The sequence below is a fragment of the Centropristis striata genome, chromosome 22 (genome assembly GCF_030273125.1).
Source record: "Centropristis striata isolate RG_2023a ecotype Rhode Island chromosome 22, C.striata_1.0, whole genome shotgun sequence".
Lineage (NCBI taxonomy): Eukaryota > Metazoa > Chordata > Actinopteri > Perciformes > Serranidae > Centropristis > Centropristis striata.
In genome coordinates, this window is record NC_081538.1 from 126,007 (window position 1) to 142,966 (window position 16,960).

Below are 16,960 nucleotides of genomic sequence, written 5' to 3' on the forward strand. Positions count from 1 at the left end.
GTACTGGTAAGGCAACAGTCGAGATGTTATTATAACAGATCATAACTATGAAGACCCCGTATACTTACATATATCATAATTCCTTTAAATAGTTGATAATGTCCAAGAATACTAAGTTATTTACCAGACAGAATGTTTTCATCCGTTACTCCTCCATTCATTACATAGACTGTATATAAATAAGATTCATTACCGTTAGCGGGCAGTTACTCTGAAGTATTTAACCGAATTAGATTCGTCACTTTTTTCTTTCAAAAAATAAAATATGCGCCGCTAAAGTTTTGTTAATTTTAGTTTTATAGACCGAGAAATCTACTGGTAATCATCCATTGCTTCAATACATTTTTTTTCTATAAATATAAATGATACAAGTTTGTCTTAATACGCGAATCTGCTGCCGGTGTTCATCAGATCAACAACAACAACACGTCACTTCCGGTCGGTTCAGGCGGGCGGGTTGAAAATAAAAGAGAAGAAGAAGAAGACGCGCTTCAGCTGCTCTAGTTTCACTAAACTGTCATTAATTAATATAAATCCTCGTGTTTGACCTGTTAGTTGGCTGTTTTATGCTCATGTGACTCGGAGGAGATTATTATTGATCGGACACATGTTGTCATTCCAAACTATTAGTGCTAGGTTAGCTTCTACAGCTAGCTAGCATTAGCTGCTAGGTTAGCTTCTACAGCTAGCTAGCATTAGCTGCTAGCTATCATTGTTTACCTAACAGATAAAACGTTATTGTGGTTAGTGTTATCTGAATTAAAGGCTCTTAATTATAAAATAAAAATAAAAAAGCAATGGACCGGCCAGCGAGGTTAGTAAACCACTGTTTGAACTCCAGTTCTTCATCTTTTCTGCCTGATGTTGTTGAATACTAACACGTTGTTGTTGTTGTTTACTGTTTCCACACAGGAAGACAAAGGCTGTGAATTACTCTGAACCAAAAGACTTTGATGATGGTGAGAAGTTAATTAATTAATTAATAATTAATGCTACTTATACAGCTGTGTTTCTCCAGTCAGTTTTAATTCAATCCACCCCTGCACCGTTTTAGAATTATTATCTATGTAATATTTTGTTATGCGCTGTATTTTCCCATATTCAGTCATGGGGCACATTCAAGTCATATCATCCATGTTTTGGTGTTAGTTTAAAGGCTCAATGAGTCAGATATAAGTACTGACTTATACACAGAAATAACCCATCTCCCTTATGAGGTGTAGCAGTGGCTCCCTGCCCTCTGCCTGGATCTTCTCTCTTTGTTTTTGTCTGTTTACTTTTTCATTTTTCATTTCTGGACGTTCTGAGCTCCACCCTTGAGGCACTGGGTCGGTGTGTCCCATTCCTCCCAGCCAATGGCTGGACTGAGGTGAACTGGGAGAGAAGGAGCCATTTTTGAATGTTGTATTGACAAACTGCACAGAAAAAAAAATCCTTCTCATTGTGCCTAAGTATTCTTGATTTGAGCCATTAGGCTTCACGCCAGTCTGCAATAACTAAGCGGTAGTAGGTTTTACTATCTTATAGGTTTAGTCACAGCAATATTCCTGAGGTGCACATCAAGTTTAAGCATTTTTTTAAATGTTAAAACGTTTCAATGACACTTGAGAGGCCCACATATGCATAGATTAACTCACCCAGACTTATCTCACCACAAAAATAATTCCATCTGTGTTCATCTTCATGACAGATGATGATTTTGCTTCCGTGAAGGCTCCACCCAGTAAAAAGGCGAGAGAGGACAGAAAGTCTCTGAGCAAGTCCTCCAGTCAAGAGTCCAACTCCACTCTGAGCCAGAAGAGCAGGTACAGTCCTGATAACTATCTATTAACACTTCATAAATAATAAATAGAAATAAATAAACACTATTATTATTGATTATCCATGTTGCATTGTAGCAACAGAACAAACACTTTCCTAAAAGGCATCAGGTCATAACCGACTCTAAAATTTAAATGGGCCCCTTCCACCATAAATTATAAATATCAAAATATAAAATAATAAAAATAAATGACTTCTACCTTGGCTATCAGCCATCTGCTCCAGTCTCCAGGGATACTAATGAGCTGGTGATGCTGTTGAATGTGTGTTAGCATGTTGGGCCATAATTAAATATGATCATTTGTTGTTTTCAATGGAATCGTATTGTGATTAAATCATATATCAAGAAACCATGATATACATTGATCTTAATTGATAATAACAAGCACATACTGATTCAAATACTCACAAATTCTGATGTGAAAAACTTTGACTGTCTTCAAACCTTACTGTGTAGTTTTTTGTTTTTTAAAATAGAATATTTATTTATTAAATTACCAGAAAACATGCTATATCGTGATATATATATTTTCACTGACGTATGGAATGACCTATATTGGGATAAAAGATTTTGGCCATGCGGCCCAGCTCTACTTGGATATGTTTCCATATCAAACACCACCACATTGTTTTTGTCTCTCATAATTCACGCTTGTTGACTTTGATTTCACATTGCGTGCATCAGTGTGTATTCTGTGTATTTTGCATGCAGCTGCTGTCACCAAACCGAAACTTCTGTATAATTGCATGAACACACAAACCAAACAAGCCAGAAAGGAAAGCACCACATAGGTGCTTGATGACATTAGGATGGTGTGTGTTGGATTTGGACCTCACTCTGCTAGATAAACATGTGTGACTGTGATAATATCATATTTCTAGCTAGATAAGATCCTATTTCATGGCGTAACATGGCATGTAATTTGTTATTTATCTTTTGGGATAAGTCCTTTTAAAGTGTAAATACATTCATTATTTCAAATACATTTGTAAAACTATTTGTAAGCCAGGCGTTGTGCATCACTCATCTTGTTTCTGACAGAAAAGCTTTGGATGTGAAGCTGCTGGAAAGAGATCTAGAAGCAGCCATTACTCTGTCCTTGCTCAATAACTCCGATGGGATAGACGGCCAGTCTCCACTCAGTAAAGGTATGATTGAGTTTGAAAACGTAAATATAATTGTCTACAGCTAAAGTGTTGTCATCTTAAATTAATACTGAACTTCTCAGGAGAAGTCGAGGTTCAACTTCCTGCCGATGAAAACAGAGATCCAACTTTTCTTCGGTCCAACTGCAGTGTTGATTTAACAGTTTTGGGTAAATTTTCCTTATTTTTGTCCACTTCACATCTATTATAACACCTTGAATGCCCTCATGTTTTCCAAATGCATTGAATTGAATCCTGTTTGATGAGGATATAATTAGTATGAACATATTCTGCAGATGTTAATCTCTCCTGTTCTTCAGGTCTTGATGAAATCACATCAGAAAAAGAGTCTCCAGCCCCTCCCAGACAGAGAACGGCCTCTAAAGCCACAGAGGAGCCGAAGAGGAAGTTTACCGATGAAGATGAAGACTATGAGCCCAAACTGACACCAGGTGGTCATTCTGTCGCCCCTCCCTAAATACTTCTTTTCTCTTTAATTGCTTATTGTCTTGCATCAGTAAAAATAACAAGAACGCCTTTTTTAGATTCAGAAAGTGATGAAGATTTCAGTGAACCGGCTCAGAGCGAAGATGAGGAATTCACAGTGAAGAAAGTCAGCAAAACAAAAAAGAAGGAGAACGTAACAAAGAAGGAGAAGACCAAAGCGCCTCCTGCCTCTAAAAAAGAAAAGCAACCATCAAAACCGTCAAAGTCTAAACCAGCAGCAGCAGGTACGGACTGGACGTTTATTAAACACACAATGTATATATATAATAATATTTTCTGCTGCTAGTCATCAAAACAAAAAGCATTTGGTCATTTTCTCAGCTCGTTTCTCTAAAAATGGAAGATTCTGGCATTCAGGAGGTTTTTTCGAGAGCCTAACAAGCGTTCTCCAAAATAAATTCACACCGTGATTAAAACTGTTAAAAAAAAAAAAGAGAGAGAGAGAAAAGCCATTGCATGTTAAAAATCTCAGTTTCTCCGGCGCTGTTCAACTCGTTGGCATAAAGCTGCATTAACGGGACCAAATACACTCACCGGCCACTTCATTAGGTACACCTGTATAACTGCTCTTTAATGCAAACATCTAATCAGCCAATCACAAACATCTAATCAGCCAATCACAAACATCTGATCAGCCAATCACATGGCAGGAACTCAATGCATGTAGACATGGTGAAGAGGAAGCTCAAACTGCATCAGAATGAGGAAGAACGGTGATTTATTCTAGTATTTAGTATCTAACAACCATCTCTAGGTTTATATTAGAGAACATATCAGTTTATATTAGAGAACATATCAGTTTATATTAGAGAACATATCAGTTTATATTAGAGAACATATCAGTTTATATTAGAGAACATATCCAGTTTATATTAGAGAACATATCAGTTTATATTAGAGAACATATCCAGTTTATATTAGAGAACATATCCAGTTTATATTAGAGAACATATCAGTTTATATTAGAGAACATATCCAGTTTATATTAGAGAACATATCAGTTTATATTAGAGAACATATCAGTTTATATTAGAGAACATATCAGTTTATATTAGAGAACATATCCAGTTTATATTAGAGAACATATCAGTTTATATTAGAGAACATATCAGTTTATATTAGAGAACATATCAGTTTATATTAGAGAACATATCAGTTTATATTAGAGAACATATCCAGTTTATATTAGAGAACATATCCAGTTTATATTAGAGAACATATCCAGTTTATATTAGAGAACATATCCAGTTTATATTAGAGAACATATCAGTTTATATTAGAGAACATATCCAGTTTATATTAGAGAACATATCCAGTTTATATTAGAGAACATATCCAGTTTATATTAGAGAACATATCCAGTTTATATTAGAGAACATATCCAGTTTATATTAGAGAACATATCCAGTTTATATTAGAGAACATATCCAGTTTATATTAGAGAACATATCCAGTTTATATTAGAGAACATATCCAGTTTATATTAGAGAACATCAGCAGGGCTACAGCAGCAGAAGCCCACACCGGCCACTTTATTAGGTACACACTTCACCTAGTAGAGTTTCCGGTGAGTGTATAATGGATCATGATTTAAATGATTCTCTGGGTTTGAAAACTGTTGGAAACATTTGGGATAATATAACGTAGGTCTCATGGTTTTAATGTAGAAAAGTTGCATATTTAACTTTTAAAAGAAGATTCAGCTAGTGTGTGTAATTGAACAACCCTGATTCCAAAAGTTTGGATGCTTAATAAAAAAACGAAGCAATGATTTGTGACCCACATTCAACTGAATACAGTTTAAAGAAAAGACATGTAATATTAGATATATTAGATATGTTTTGCACAGCGTCCCAACTTTTTTAAAATCAGGATTGTAATTTAATTTAAAAGTCATGAGGACTACTTTGTGTCACAGCAGCCTCCATACCAGTGAGAAGTCCTCATAAGGCCCCAAGACCTGCTGTGTCCTCCTCAGTCCCAGCACCAGGACCTGCATCCTCTGCCAGCCCAGCAGGGGGCAGAGTGCCCAGGTGGACCCCACCAGGTGAACACCAGCACTCAAACATGAAGAGAAACTTAAAGAACCTTTCAGTTATTTCAATGTTTTTACCTTTTTTTCCCCCAGCTCAAGTTGGTAAAAGTCCCAGTTCCTCATCGGGTCCTACGGTGAGGTCTCCGGCTCAGGGTCTGCGTCTGGGTCTGTCCCGACGCGTTCGAGTCAAACCTCTTCACCCCAGCGTCGCCACGCACTGACTCTTCTCCTTTTAGCTTTATTTTAAAGACATGCTTGTAAATATTAATTTCTATTCTCTCCACTACATATAAAGCACAGCCAGGATTTATTGAGCCTTGATGCTCTCAGCTGGTTTTTATTTCACCATAAATATGATAAAAGGTCATGGAACAGTCAGTGGGTGTGCTTTGTTGACTCTGGTGGCTGAATTTAGTTATTATTGTAAATCTTTATCAGTAAAGGAATTGTGTCTACAGATATTTAGATTTCTTTGTTGATTGCAATGGGAGTTCACATCGAGATAAACTGGAATATAGAAATTATTAATCAGTTTCTCTTAATAATCTGCATCCCTTTTCTACTGTGCAAACACTGTGTATTGTGTACATATATATGAAATAAAAGAATTAAAACACGTTTAATTGTCTCTGCTGTGTGTGTCCAGGATAGATTTCATCCAGTTTAGTTTAGTTTAGTTTCATCAGATTACCATGGGCTGCAGATATATATATATATGTATATATGTATATGTATATATATATGTATATGTATATGTATATATATATATATGTATATATATATATATATATATATGTATATGTATGTGTATATATATATGAATTAACAGAGGAGATGTGTGAAAGGGGAAATATAAGTTTGACTTCTACCTCCACTTTTTTGGACACTGTTACTCTTGTTTTTTGTTTTTGTTTTATTGTTTAATGTTTAAAGTTAAAACGTATTATTATACTTAAACTTATTCATACATTCATTAATTTTCCTAATATTAGTAATCAACTGGGGAAGTTTCATGGCGATATCTATTAGTTTAAATTTTAAACTTATCCACCTGCTGTTTGTACCTTTCAGAGACCTCGAGAGCATTCAGATCAGCTGATTGGACCAAATGGAAGGATTTTATGTAATCAGTTTAATAAACAGGCCCTGAAGTCATTAGAGTTTGTAGAAAAGGATTATGATCTCATATTACAAACTTCAGCCCAGATCCTCTAGTGTTAGTTTTCAAATCAGGGCATTAGAGATTCACTTTCACCCCAAATATTAGTATCATCAGTTACCTTTGGTGTTCTTTACATAGAATATTCTGCATTGAAACAGGAACACTGGAGAACGCTATCGTGTGTCAAACACAAAGCAGGAACAAACTCTCCTCCCTCACCTTTATACTGAATGTTTACCAGACGGCTCAAGCACTCAATAACCTTCTTGTGTAGTGGGAAGATCAAATAAAAGGAGGAATTGGTGGCTTATATTTGCTGAAGTCTGAATAGAGTTTACAATAGCAACAGTTTACAGGCTGAATGTGTGAAACGAAGCTCATGAAAGAGTTGCAGCTTTTTAATCTTAGAGTTAAATACAGGTTCAATATATAAAATATCATAGAAATGTTTTTTTATGTCAGGAATTCAATTCAAAAAGTGGAAATAACACATTATATAGATCCATTACACACAGACTGAAACATTTCATGTCTTAATGTATTTAATCTCTTCTAATTATAAACATTATGGCTTTTTTAATATGTAAATGTTTCCTCTGAACAGTTTGTCATCTATAATAATAATAATACTTGTTGGGGCTGTTTGAATTGAACTACTGGAAATGGACTTTACATCATTTTCTAATTTATTGAGGTGTACCTGTGTGATGTCTGACAGCTACGTCCTCAGTCTGTCTGAAGGGATTTTAATAGACATTTCTCACCACCTCAAGCACACAGCAGCAGACAGAAGGTCAGTGATGTGTCCAATAGTAGATAAAGTTTATTTATTTATTTATTTTAGAATAAGGACGCTGCATCCTGTTGGATGACATCAGTACTGAGAAGGAAAAACCCAACAAGTCATTAAGGAAATGTCATATTTCCTTCTTTTGAGTTGTTTTTAATTAACATTAAATGATACTTTGAGTCCAATTACGTCTTTGAATTACGTCTTGTTTTTTGATGATTTTTTTACACAAAAAGTAAAAATAAGAATAATAAACAAAAGCAGAATTAATCAAACAAGGAGCCTGGTCATACAAGGAATATACATACAATATTAAATAGATAATTAAAATAAAATAAAATAGAAAATGTAATTTAAATAAATAATATATAATACATATGAAAATGCAGCCTGCAGGTCAGTTTCAACAACAAAGAAAACATTGAAAAACAAAATCAAAATATCAGAAAGTGTGTGTGACTGCTGCTGTTTGGACTCTGTAGAGATTAATGAGGACAGCGTGTCAAAAGATTGGAATCAGGCAGATTAATTAACAATTTAATATATTTACACAGGGCGTTAATCCTTGTGCCAAGTCTTAAATTATATTAATAAATCAATTAATCTGAAAATGAATTTTTTTTACGGGCCTTCTAGTCCTTCCTCTGATTTAAAAAAAAAAAAAAAACATGGTACAAAGAATTATGTTGTAACCTTAGAACATATACATTACATTTTGTAACAGATTTTTTTTTGTCTTTTGGTTGAAAAATGCATGTTATATTATATAAATATATGTTGTTTTGTGATTTTTGGCAACTAAATATTAAGTTTTTTTTAATGCTGTCTGGCATCTGGTCGCTGTGAGACAAATAGAGATAAAGATTTTTATTTAATAAGATAAATAAACTGTTTCTCAGCACAATTACACCTTTAAAAAGAAAAGAGGAACAGACGTGCTGTCAGCAGAAAGCCTGAATATCGTATATTCTGTAATAGCAGTAGAGTGTGTGTGTGATTTGTCTAATTTTGTTCCTGTTCCTGGTTTTAACTCTGAAGAGACCGACGGAGTCACGCAGCAGCAAAAACAATCTACACTTTGGTGTGAACTTAAGGATATCAGATAACACAGCTATGTGTGCCAAAATGTGTGTGTACATTCATGTGTGTGTGTGCGTGTGTGTGTGTGTGTGTGCGTGCGTGTGTGTGTGTGTGTGTGTGTGTGTGTGTCTAAGGGGTGGGAAGAAAGAGAGAGCACCTGAAATTAAAGGCAGACTAAAACCGTTCTCCTCATTTCTTCTTCAATAAAACCCAACTGATGCCATGCACCGCGGCAGCAGGATGAGATCTGTCTGGATCAAAGGATCTCTCCTGGTCTTCACGGTGGCCACGGCGCTGGTCTACCTGGGATCCATCCAGAAGGAGGTCCATACTCACTCTGAGAGGCTCCAGAGGGCCCACCACAACGACTCCGTCAGGAGCGAGGGAATGCTCCGGAGGATGGAGAAGATGGAGACAGACATCAACAGGCTACGTGAGTCTCACTATAAAAGATGCTTCTGTCCTTTTTTAACTTTTTTTATTCATTTCAACAAAATGAACTGCAGTTGTAGATATTTAAGGAGTGATTTGATGATTTGCAAGTCAGAAAATGTGCATGTCTTAATTAATTTGGAACTTTATTTGATTTAAAAATTACTTTTCAAGACCTTAAAGTTTAAGATAGTCTGCTTCACATGTTAACTGCATTATTAATTAGAGTTATGTATCAGCTGTGTTGTGCTGGAGCTGAGGATGATAGATTACAACGTGTTATCCTCGGATTAAACAACTGAACACTAGATAGATTACAACGTGTTATCCTCGGATTAAACAACTGAAAACTAGATAGATTACAACGTGATATCCTCGGATTAAACAACTGAAAACTAGAGCAGCTCTTCAGGCTCAACGAAGCATTTTAAAAGGTGTTTCTTGTCGTCTTGCAGACAGACCTGACAAAGCTGGAATTAAGACTTTTTACACATCTCCATCATATTGTAGTTCTTTCTGCATACTTTAAATCTGTTTATTGCAATTAAATCACAGCAAAATGAGGGTTTTTTTGGGTCCATGCTGATGCATTCGTGCTGCACCGGCTGCAGTTGGTGGAGAAGGTGAAGTTCACACAGCTGTGTGCACCTCTGAAAGATCTTATTACTCCAGACATACAACCAAGCAGCAGTAGTTTTATATATTTATGTTTTATATATATATGTTGCTGACTTATTGTTATTGCCTGTGTTGTTTCTACTGGTGCATCTTATGCATGAATTAACACACATGACCCCAAAGTAAAACAACATGAGGTTGGGCTATGCACACGCAGCACAAATGTGGCCTGCAACAGACGAGGAAAGGCTCGTTTTTCCCGTAGACTGTATATAAATGGTTTTTCCATGAGTCCGTTGCGGAAATGCCTTTGCTGTGTAACTGAAGTTGTTGAGGACTTGCTCCCACTACTGCCCGAAGGAGTGAGGGGTAAATTAAATGATAAAAAAAATCAATAAAACAGGTTTATCAAAACAAAATGTGCAAATTGTGCAAATTGTGCAAAATGTGCGTAAATGTACAAAACAATTCTGAAGGCTGATCCGGCAGTCTTTATCTTTTAATATTTTGCCTCATAAACTCTCCCCCTAATTATCAGGTAAATTAGATAAATATTTAACCAAAATCTGAGCTGCAAACCACCAAGTTATAGCTTACATTTTGAACCCAGGTTAACAAATATTATGGTAGCATGTATTAATCTGCGGTTCAAAAATATAATACTGCCTGATATGTGTCATTGAATAAAGCTCCTGTTGTATTAAGTTTGAGGGAGGTGCACCTGTTGACTCAGGTAATCTGTTATTTACTTTGAATACAAAGAAGAATAATGAGAGAACAAATACTCAGGTTGTCTCTTTGGTCAACAGTCAATCTGATGAATAACATGGAAAAGAAGGACGCGAACAAGGCAGAGGTGAAGAAGGAGAGGAAGGTGGTGAGGAAGCTGTACCCCAACTCCTACCTGTTCAGGAAGTGGGGCGAGGAGCTGTCGGAGGAGGAGCAGAAGGAGGCGGAGCAGCTGTTCCAGAGATACGGATACAACGCCTTCCTCAGCGACCGGCTGGCCCTCAACAGAGAGATCCCCGACACCAGGCCACTCAGGTGAGACACCACACCTGGACACACAGGTGAGACACCACACCTGGACACACAGGTGAGACACTAGCCACACCTGGACACACAGGTGAGACACCACACCAGGCCACACAGGTGAGACACCACACCAGGCCACACAGGTGAGACACTAGCCACACAGGTGAGACACTACACCTGGACACACAGGTGAGACACTAGCCACACCAGGCCACACAGGTGAGACACCACACCTGGACACACAGGTGAGACACTAGCCACACAGGTGAGACACCACACCTGGACACACAGGTGAGACACTAGCCACACCTGGACACACAGGTGAGACACCACACCAGGCCACACAGGTGAGACACTAGCCACACCTGGACACACAGGTGAGACACTACACCTGGACACACAGGTGAGACACTAGCCACACCAGGCCACACAGGTGAGACACTAGCCACACCTGGACACACAGGTGAGACACCACACCTGGACACACAGGTGAGACACTAGCCACACCAGGCCACACAGGTGAGACACTAGCCACACCTGGACACACAGGTGAGACACTAGCTACACCAGGCCACACAGGTGAGACACTAGCTACACCAGGCCACACAGGTGAGACACCACACCTGGACACACAGGTGAGACACCACACCTGGACACACAGGTGAGACACTAGCTACACCTGGACACACAGGTGAGACACCACACCAGGCCACACAGTATAGCCCTTTAAAAAATTACCTGCAAAATGACCATTTACATATCAATAACTCACCCCGTGTTGTTACCTTGAATCCCTGAAGAGTGAAATTTGAATTGAAATAAGTGTTTATAGTTTTATGCTGAAGTGGGTTTACAGAGACATGAATGCTCACAGGTGTGCTGAGAAGAAGTACCCTGAGGACCTTCCCTCTATCAGCATCGTGTTGATCTACCTGGATGAAGCTCTTTCCGTCATCAAAAGGGCCATACGCAGCATCATAGACAAGACGCCAGCTCGCCTTCTGAAGGAAATCATTCTGGTGGACGACCACAGCAGCAACGGTAGTGAGATCACTTCCTGTTTATCTTCATTTAACACTCAAAGTGTTTTAAAGGGTCAATTCACCTAAATTATAACTTCATAAATATACACTGAATTGGGAAATTGATGCTCCCTGTTTTACTTTGGTGAAATCAGGGTTGTATTTTGGGCGACTTATCCCTCTCAGACTGGGTGGTTTTAGTTCAAAATTAGAAATTAGTTGGATTATAGATTAACAAAGATGGAATCTACAGTATACAGCTCAGGTTACTTTCCCTACCTTCATTACTTTCTTCACACTCGTTACTTTTGTTACTGTCTTCACCCTCGTTACTTTTGTTATTTTCTTCACCCTCGTTACTTTTGTTATTTTCTTTACCCTCGTTACTTTTGTTATTTTCTTTACCCTCGTTACTTTTGTTATTTTCTTTACCCTCGTTACTTTTGATATTTTCTTCACCCTCGTTACTTTTGTTACTTTCTTTACCCTCGTTACTTTTGTTACTTTCTTTACCCTCGTTACTTTTGATATTTTCTTCACCCTCGTTACTTTTGTTACTTTCTTCACCCTCGTTACTTTTGTTATTTTCTTTACTTCCTTTACCTTTGTTACTTATTTTCCTTCATTACTTTCTTTAGCCTTGTTACTTCTTTTACTTTCTTCACCTTTGTTATTTTTGTTACTTTCTTCACTTTCGTGACTTTCTTTAGCGAGTAAGGCTTCTTTCTTTACTTTAGCTACTTTCTGTAGGTAGTAAGGTTCCTTCCTTCCCTTTTGTTCTTTTCTTTCAATATTAAGGCTACTTTCTTTACTGTGTGCAGAGGATTTAATGGAGAAACTGGATGAATATGTTAGTTCCATCCACGAGGAGCGTCCAGACCTGGTGAAGAAAGTCCGGCACTCTGAGCAGCTCGGCCTCACCCAGGCCAGGCTGTCGGGATGGAGGGCTGCTGTGGGCGACGTGGTGGCCATCTTGGATGCTCACATAGAAGTCCATGTACAATGGTTGGTTGAAGTTGGTTGTCTTTGCCATTCTACGGTGGTGATAAAGCTGTCGCACCTTTGTGTTCCTGCTCTTAAAGTCCATAAGCTGAAGACAAATTGTCACTGTGTGTCCAGGGCAGAGCCGCTGTTAGCTCGGATTAAAGAGGACCGCACCATCATACTGACGCCAGTGTTTGACAAGGTCAATTTTGACGACTTGACACTAAATCCCTACCAACCTGCGGCCGATGCTTTCGACTGGCAGCTGTGGTGCATGTACGAGTCCTTCAGACCCGAGTGGTACGCCTTAAAGGACGAGACACAACCTGGAAAGTAAGTTTAAAGGGTCAGTTGACCCAAATCACACTCACCAAAAAACACTTATTAGAATTATTTTCTATGAAAAATGATGTACTAGAATTCGTAGGTACCTAGTGGTGGAAGAAGTATTCAGATCTCTTAACTAAAAGTACTAATACCTCACTGTGAATTTACCCCACACTACAAGTAAAAGTCCTGCATTCAAAACTTATTTACCTTAAAGTACAAAAGTATCAGCATCCAAATGTACTTAAAGTATCAAAAGATGCAGAATGGACCCACTCAGACTGTTTCATATATTCTAAATACATTATTGGATAATTATAATTGATGCATTTGTGTAAGCAGCATTTTACTGTTTTTAAGGTAGGGTTAATTTCAATCAAATGCATGTGGTTAAATTTATAAAAATGTTAAATTGTGACCTGGAAAGTAACTCATAACATCAGCTAAATGTAGTGCATCATAAACCTTATGTGTAAATATACAGTGAAATCTGAACAGTATTCTACTTTATTGATGTCATACTGTATGTTGCAATGCAATCTGGGAGAAACAATATGTGATTACAGAATGCCATTACCTTCCCCTGAACAGAAACAGGATCACCATTGTGTATGTCTGCGTGATGTAGAAGTGCCATAGGATAATTAAATGCAATCAGCTACTTGATGGGACGCTTTTATACGCCCGAGAATGTTTGTACAGTGTAAACACTCTGACGGCTTCCTGCCATTAACCACGGAGGCCCTTTAAGAGCAGTTTAATACCTGATATACCTGTCATACCTGCTGGTTTTTCTGGAGAACTTCTTAGTGGAAGTACAAGTGCAAATAACAAATGTGCATTAAGGTACACACAGATACTGCATAGTATTCTTCATGGTGATAACTTCCAGTTCTCATTTAATTAAATTAAATTAAATTAAATGTGTGCAGGTTAAATTAAATTAAATTTCTTTTTGCATTTTATACCTTTTATATGTGGGAAAATATAGTTCTTTATGTGTCTAACTCTCTCCTTAGGAGCCCCTCCATCATGGGGATTCTCGTAGCTGATCGTAAGTTCTTTGGAGAGATCGGGAGCCTCGATGGTGGAATGAAAATATATGGTGGTGAAAATGTGGAGCTTGGCATCCGGGTGAATACAATTTTATAATTAAAAGAGGACATATTATCCTCATTTTCAGGTTCATACTTCATATTTTGTGTGTGTTCATGCCCATTACTCCCATAAGAGATGTTGGTATATCAGTAGATACTTTTTTGTTTGTCACATTCCCGCAAAATAACTTGTTCTACTCTTATCTCTCTTCTACTCTTGTCTAATAATATTTGGAATTTTAAAAGAGCTGCATGATTAAATGACTTTATCCCCATTCAAGTCAGCAGAGAGTTAAACTCAAAGTAAACAGTGGGGGAGAGTCATGTATAGTATGTTACTGGATTATTGATGCATTAATGTGTTCATCACTTCTGAATGAGCTCATTTAATAATAATCATTAGTTGATTTATATTATTATTATTATTATTATTATTATTAAGTAACTAAGTTATCAGATAAATCACAGTAAAAAGTGAGAAGTAGTGAAGCAGAAGTACTTGGTTAACAGATTTAATACATTTAAGAACTGTTTTTCCAACTGTAAATGTTCAATGATATTAACTCAGTGTTACTAATTACTTACAACCACGAATATTTTTTTACTTTTTAATTCACCCTCATTATTAATATGAAAAACAACAGTTTTTGAGGTACACCTCCCAGTTAACAGCATGCAATATAATGCATACAATGCCCTGAAAGTAATCTACCTGTTAAATATCTGAGCTGTGATTGTGCAGGTGTGGCTGTGTGGAGGAAGCATAGAAGTGATACCGTGCTCTAAGATCGCCCACATCGAGCGGGCCACCAAGCCGTACCTCCCAGACCTGAGCAAGATGGTGAAGCGTAATGCCCTGAGAGTGGCCGAGGTGTGGATGGACGAATACAAACGCAACGTCAACATCGCCTGGAACGTTCCCATTGAGGTGAGGGATGAGACCTTAGCAATACACTCATTACAGAAAAACAAACAAGAAGACAGTTCTGAAGAACTTGACTAGAAATACAGACACCTGGGCGTTCCCGGCGGCACACCTGGTGGAGCGCATACCACAGAGGCCTCGTGAGCGGGCGGCCCGGGTTCGAATCCGGCTCGGAGCCCTTTCCCCTTTCACTCTCAATATCTCTCCTGTCAATAAAGCTATCCAAAAAATATCTTAAAAAAAAAGAAAAAGAAATACAGACACCTTAGTTCCTCTGTCTTATCAAAACACATGTTAACAGTCTTTAAATCCTCCAGAACCACGGGGTGGACATCGGGGACGTGTCAGAGAGGAAGAAGCTGAGAGAGAGGCTGAATTGTAAACCCTTTAAATGGTATCTGGATAACGTTTACCCCATGCTGGACCCCCTGCAGAACCTGCTGGGCTACGGAGCGGTGAGTAGAAACACTCTCAATCTCAATCTCAATCTCAATCTGCAGGTGGCACAGTGGAATGAAAAATAAGGTTTAAATTAGATTTGATTTATTACATTTGCAACATTGTTTCACTATAAGAATGATTCTATTTGACGACTTTTAATACTTATTATTTAATGCTTGTATTGGCAGCTGATCAATGATCTGAAGCCAGATCTGTGCATCGACCAGGGCCCGATGCCCGGCAGCACGCCGATCATCTACGGATGCCACTACTACACACCTCAGGTACACACTGCAGTACACACACTGTCTGTTTATCCAAGCTCTGTTAGATAATTATTGTTGTTCTTTGGCGTAGCACTGTTATTACCGCACCGATGGACAGCTCTACATCGGAGGAATTAAATCTCACAAGTACAACAGCAACCGCTGCCTGGTGGACTCCGGCGCCGGCGTCTACCCGGGACTCTACGAGTGCAGGGTCGCCAAGCAGAAGAACTTCAGCATGCTGTGGGACTTCACGCAGGTAAACACACTCTGCTGCTTCAAAAAGAGACTGAAACCAGCTCTTTACTGATCATCTACACACAGAATACTAAAAATAAATGAAAAATGTTTCTGCACCATCTGCACTCGCTACAGAAAAACTCTTGTGTCTTAAAAAGGCTTCTGTCCTAACAGGACTGAGTCCCGCCACTGGGACGGCTCAGCTGCTAGATTTGGATCAAAGCTCTATATACGTGCAGTCCATTTACCTTTCGCTTATTCTTGTGTTGTTTCTTGACTTCATCCTTGTTTGTCTTGTATTATCTCTCCAATGTACGTTGCTTTGGATAAAAGTGTCTGCTAAATGAGATTGTAGATTGTAGAAATATTACAGTTTTAAACATAAATCCACACCAAAGACATCTGTTTTGTGTTTTGCTGTGCCTTTTTCTTTGCAGAATGGGCCAATCCAGAACAGGGAAACAAAGAGATGTCTGGAAATTGCGACAGCTGAAGACGGCTACTACAGACTGGTTATCCAGCGGTGCAGCGGTCAGAGGTGGAAGATACAAAACCTGATCAAGGACCACTGAAAGACTAGAAGATCATTTAATGGAGGCATTACTGCACTAAAACTGCATCTCAGAGGAAGAGCTAGCTACGGCTTGTCTTGAGTTTACATTTTGCACTGGACGACTGTCAAACTGTGCAAGCAAGGTTGTGAAAACCTTTATTTAATTCTTGTTTTTACTTTATATGTTTTTGACGGTTGTAACTGTTTGACAAAAAAAAAAAGAACTACCATCAAGTGGCGAATTTCTTTTCTGGGTTCTTGTGAACATTTGCTACTTTAGTTTTTGTGTGGAAATCTTTTTTATGACAGCTGATCGCTCTGAATGATTGGTTTAGTGTAAAGTTCTTCCATGAAAAGAGAGTTTTAAGTTACATACAACACCTTCAGACAACAACAATCCTCTAAAAGACATCAGGGTTCGTTTATTACAAGGATTCCAAGGAAGCATGCTGCATTTATTATGTGTTTTACATATTCTG

The 16,960-nt window shown here is 38.1% G+C and overlaps 2 protein-coding genes across 3 annotated transcripts; both read left to right on the forward strand.

Annotated features, from left to right (window-relative positions):
- Positions 1-456: 456 nt before the first annotated feature.
- rad51ap1 (RAD51 associated protein 1) lies at positions 457-6,127 on the forward strand. Of its 2 annotated transcripts, none has more exons than XM_059326039.1 (9): positions 457-814; positions 913-959; positions 1,691-1,805; positions 2,864-2,970; positions 3,051-3,137; positions 3,288-3,419; positions 3,513-3,698; positions 5,393-5,521; positions 5,603-6,127. In XM_059326039.1, exons 1-9 carry the CDS (start codon positions 798-800, stop codon positions 5,728-5,730), a joined length of 948 nt encoding a protein of 315 aa, XP_059182022.1. In that variant the 5' UTR covers positions 457-797; the 3' UTR covers positions 5,731-6,127. The 2 variants fall into 2 exon arrangements, with proteins under 2 accessions (XP_059182022.1, XP_059182023.1); XM_059326040.1 differs by having other exon boundaries at positions 5,396-5,521.
- Positions 6,128-8,763: 2,636 nt separating this feature from the next.
- Positions 8,764-16,745, forward strand: LOC131960389 (probable polypeptide N-acetylgalactosaminyltransferase 8). Its single transcript, XM_059325576.1, has 11 exons — positions 8,764-8,974; positions 10,401-10,635; positions 11,501-11,667; positions 12,470-12,653; positions 12,768-12,965; positions 13,979-14,093; positions 14,799-14,984; positions 15,299-15,436; positions 15,611-15,706; positions 15,780-15,947; positions 16,366-16,745. The coding sequence occupies exons 1-11, from the start codon at positions 8,764-8,766 to the stop codon at positions 16,498-16,500; spliced, it is 1,833 nt and encodes a 610-aa protein (XP_059181559.1). The 3' UTR covers positions 16,501-16,745.
- Positions 16,746-16,960: the final 215 nt, after the last annotated feature.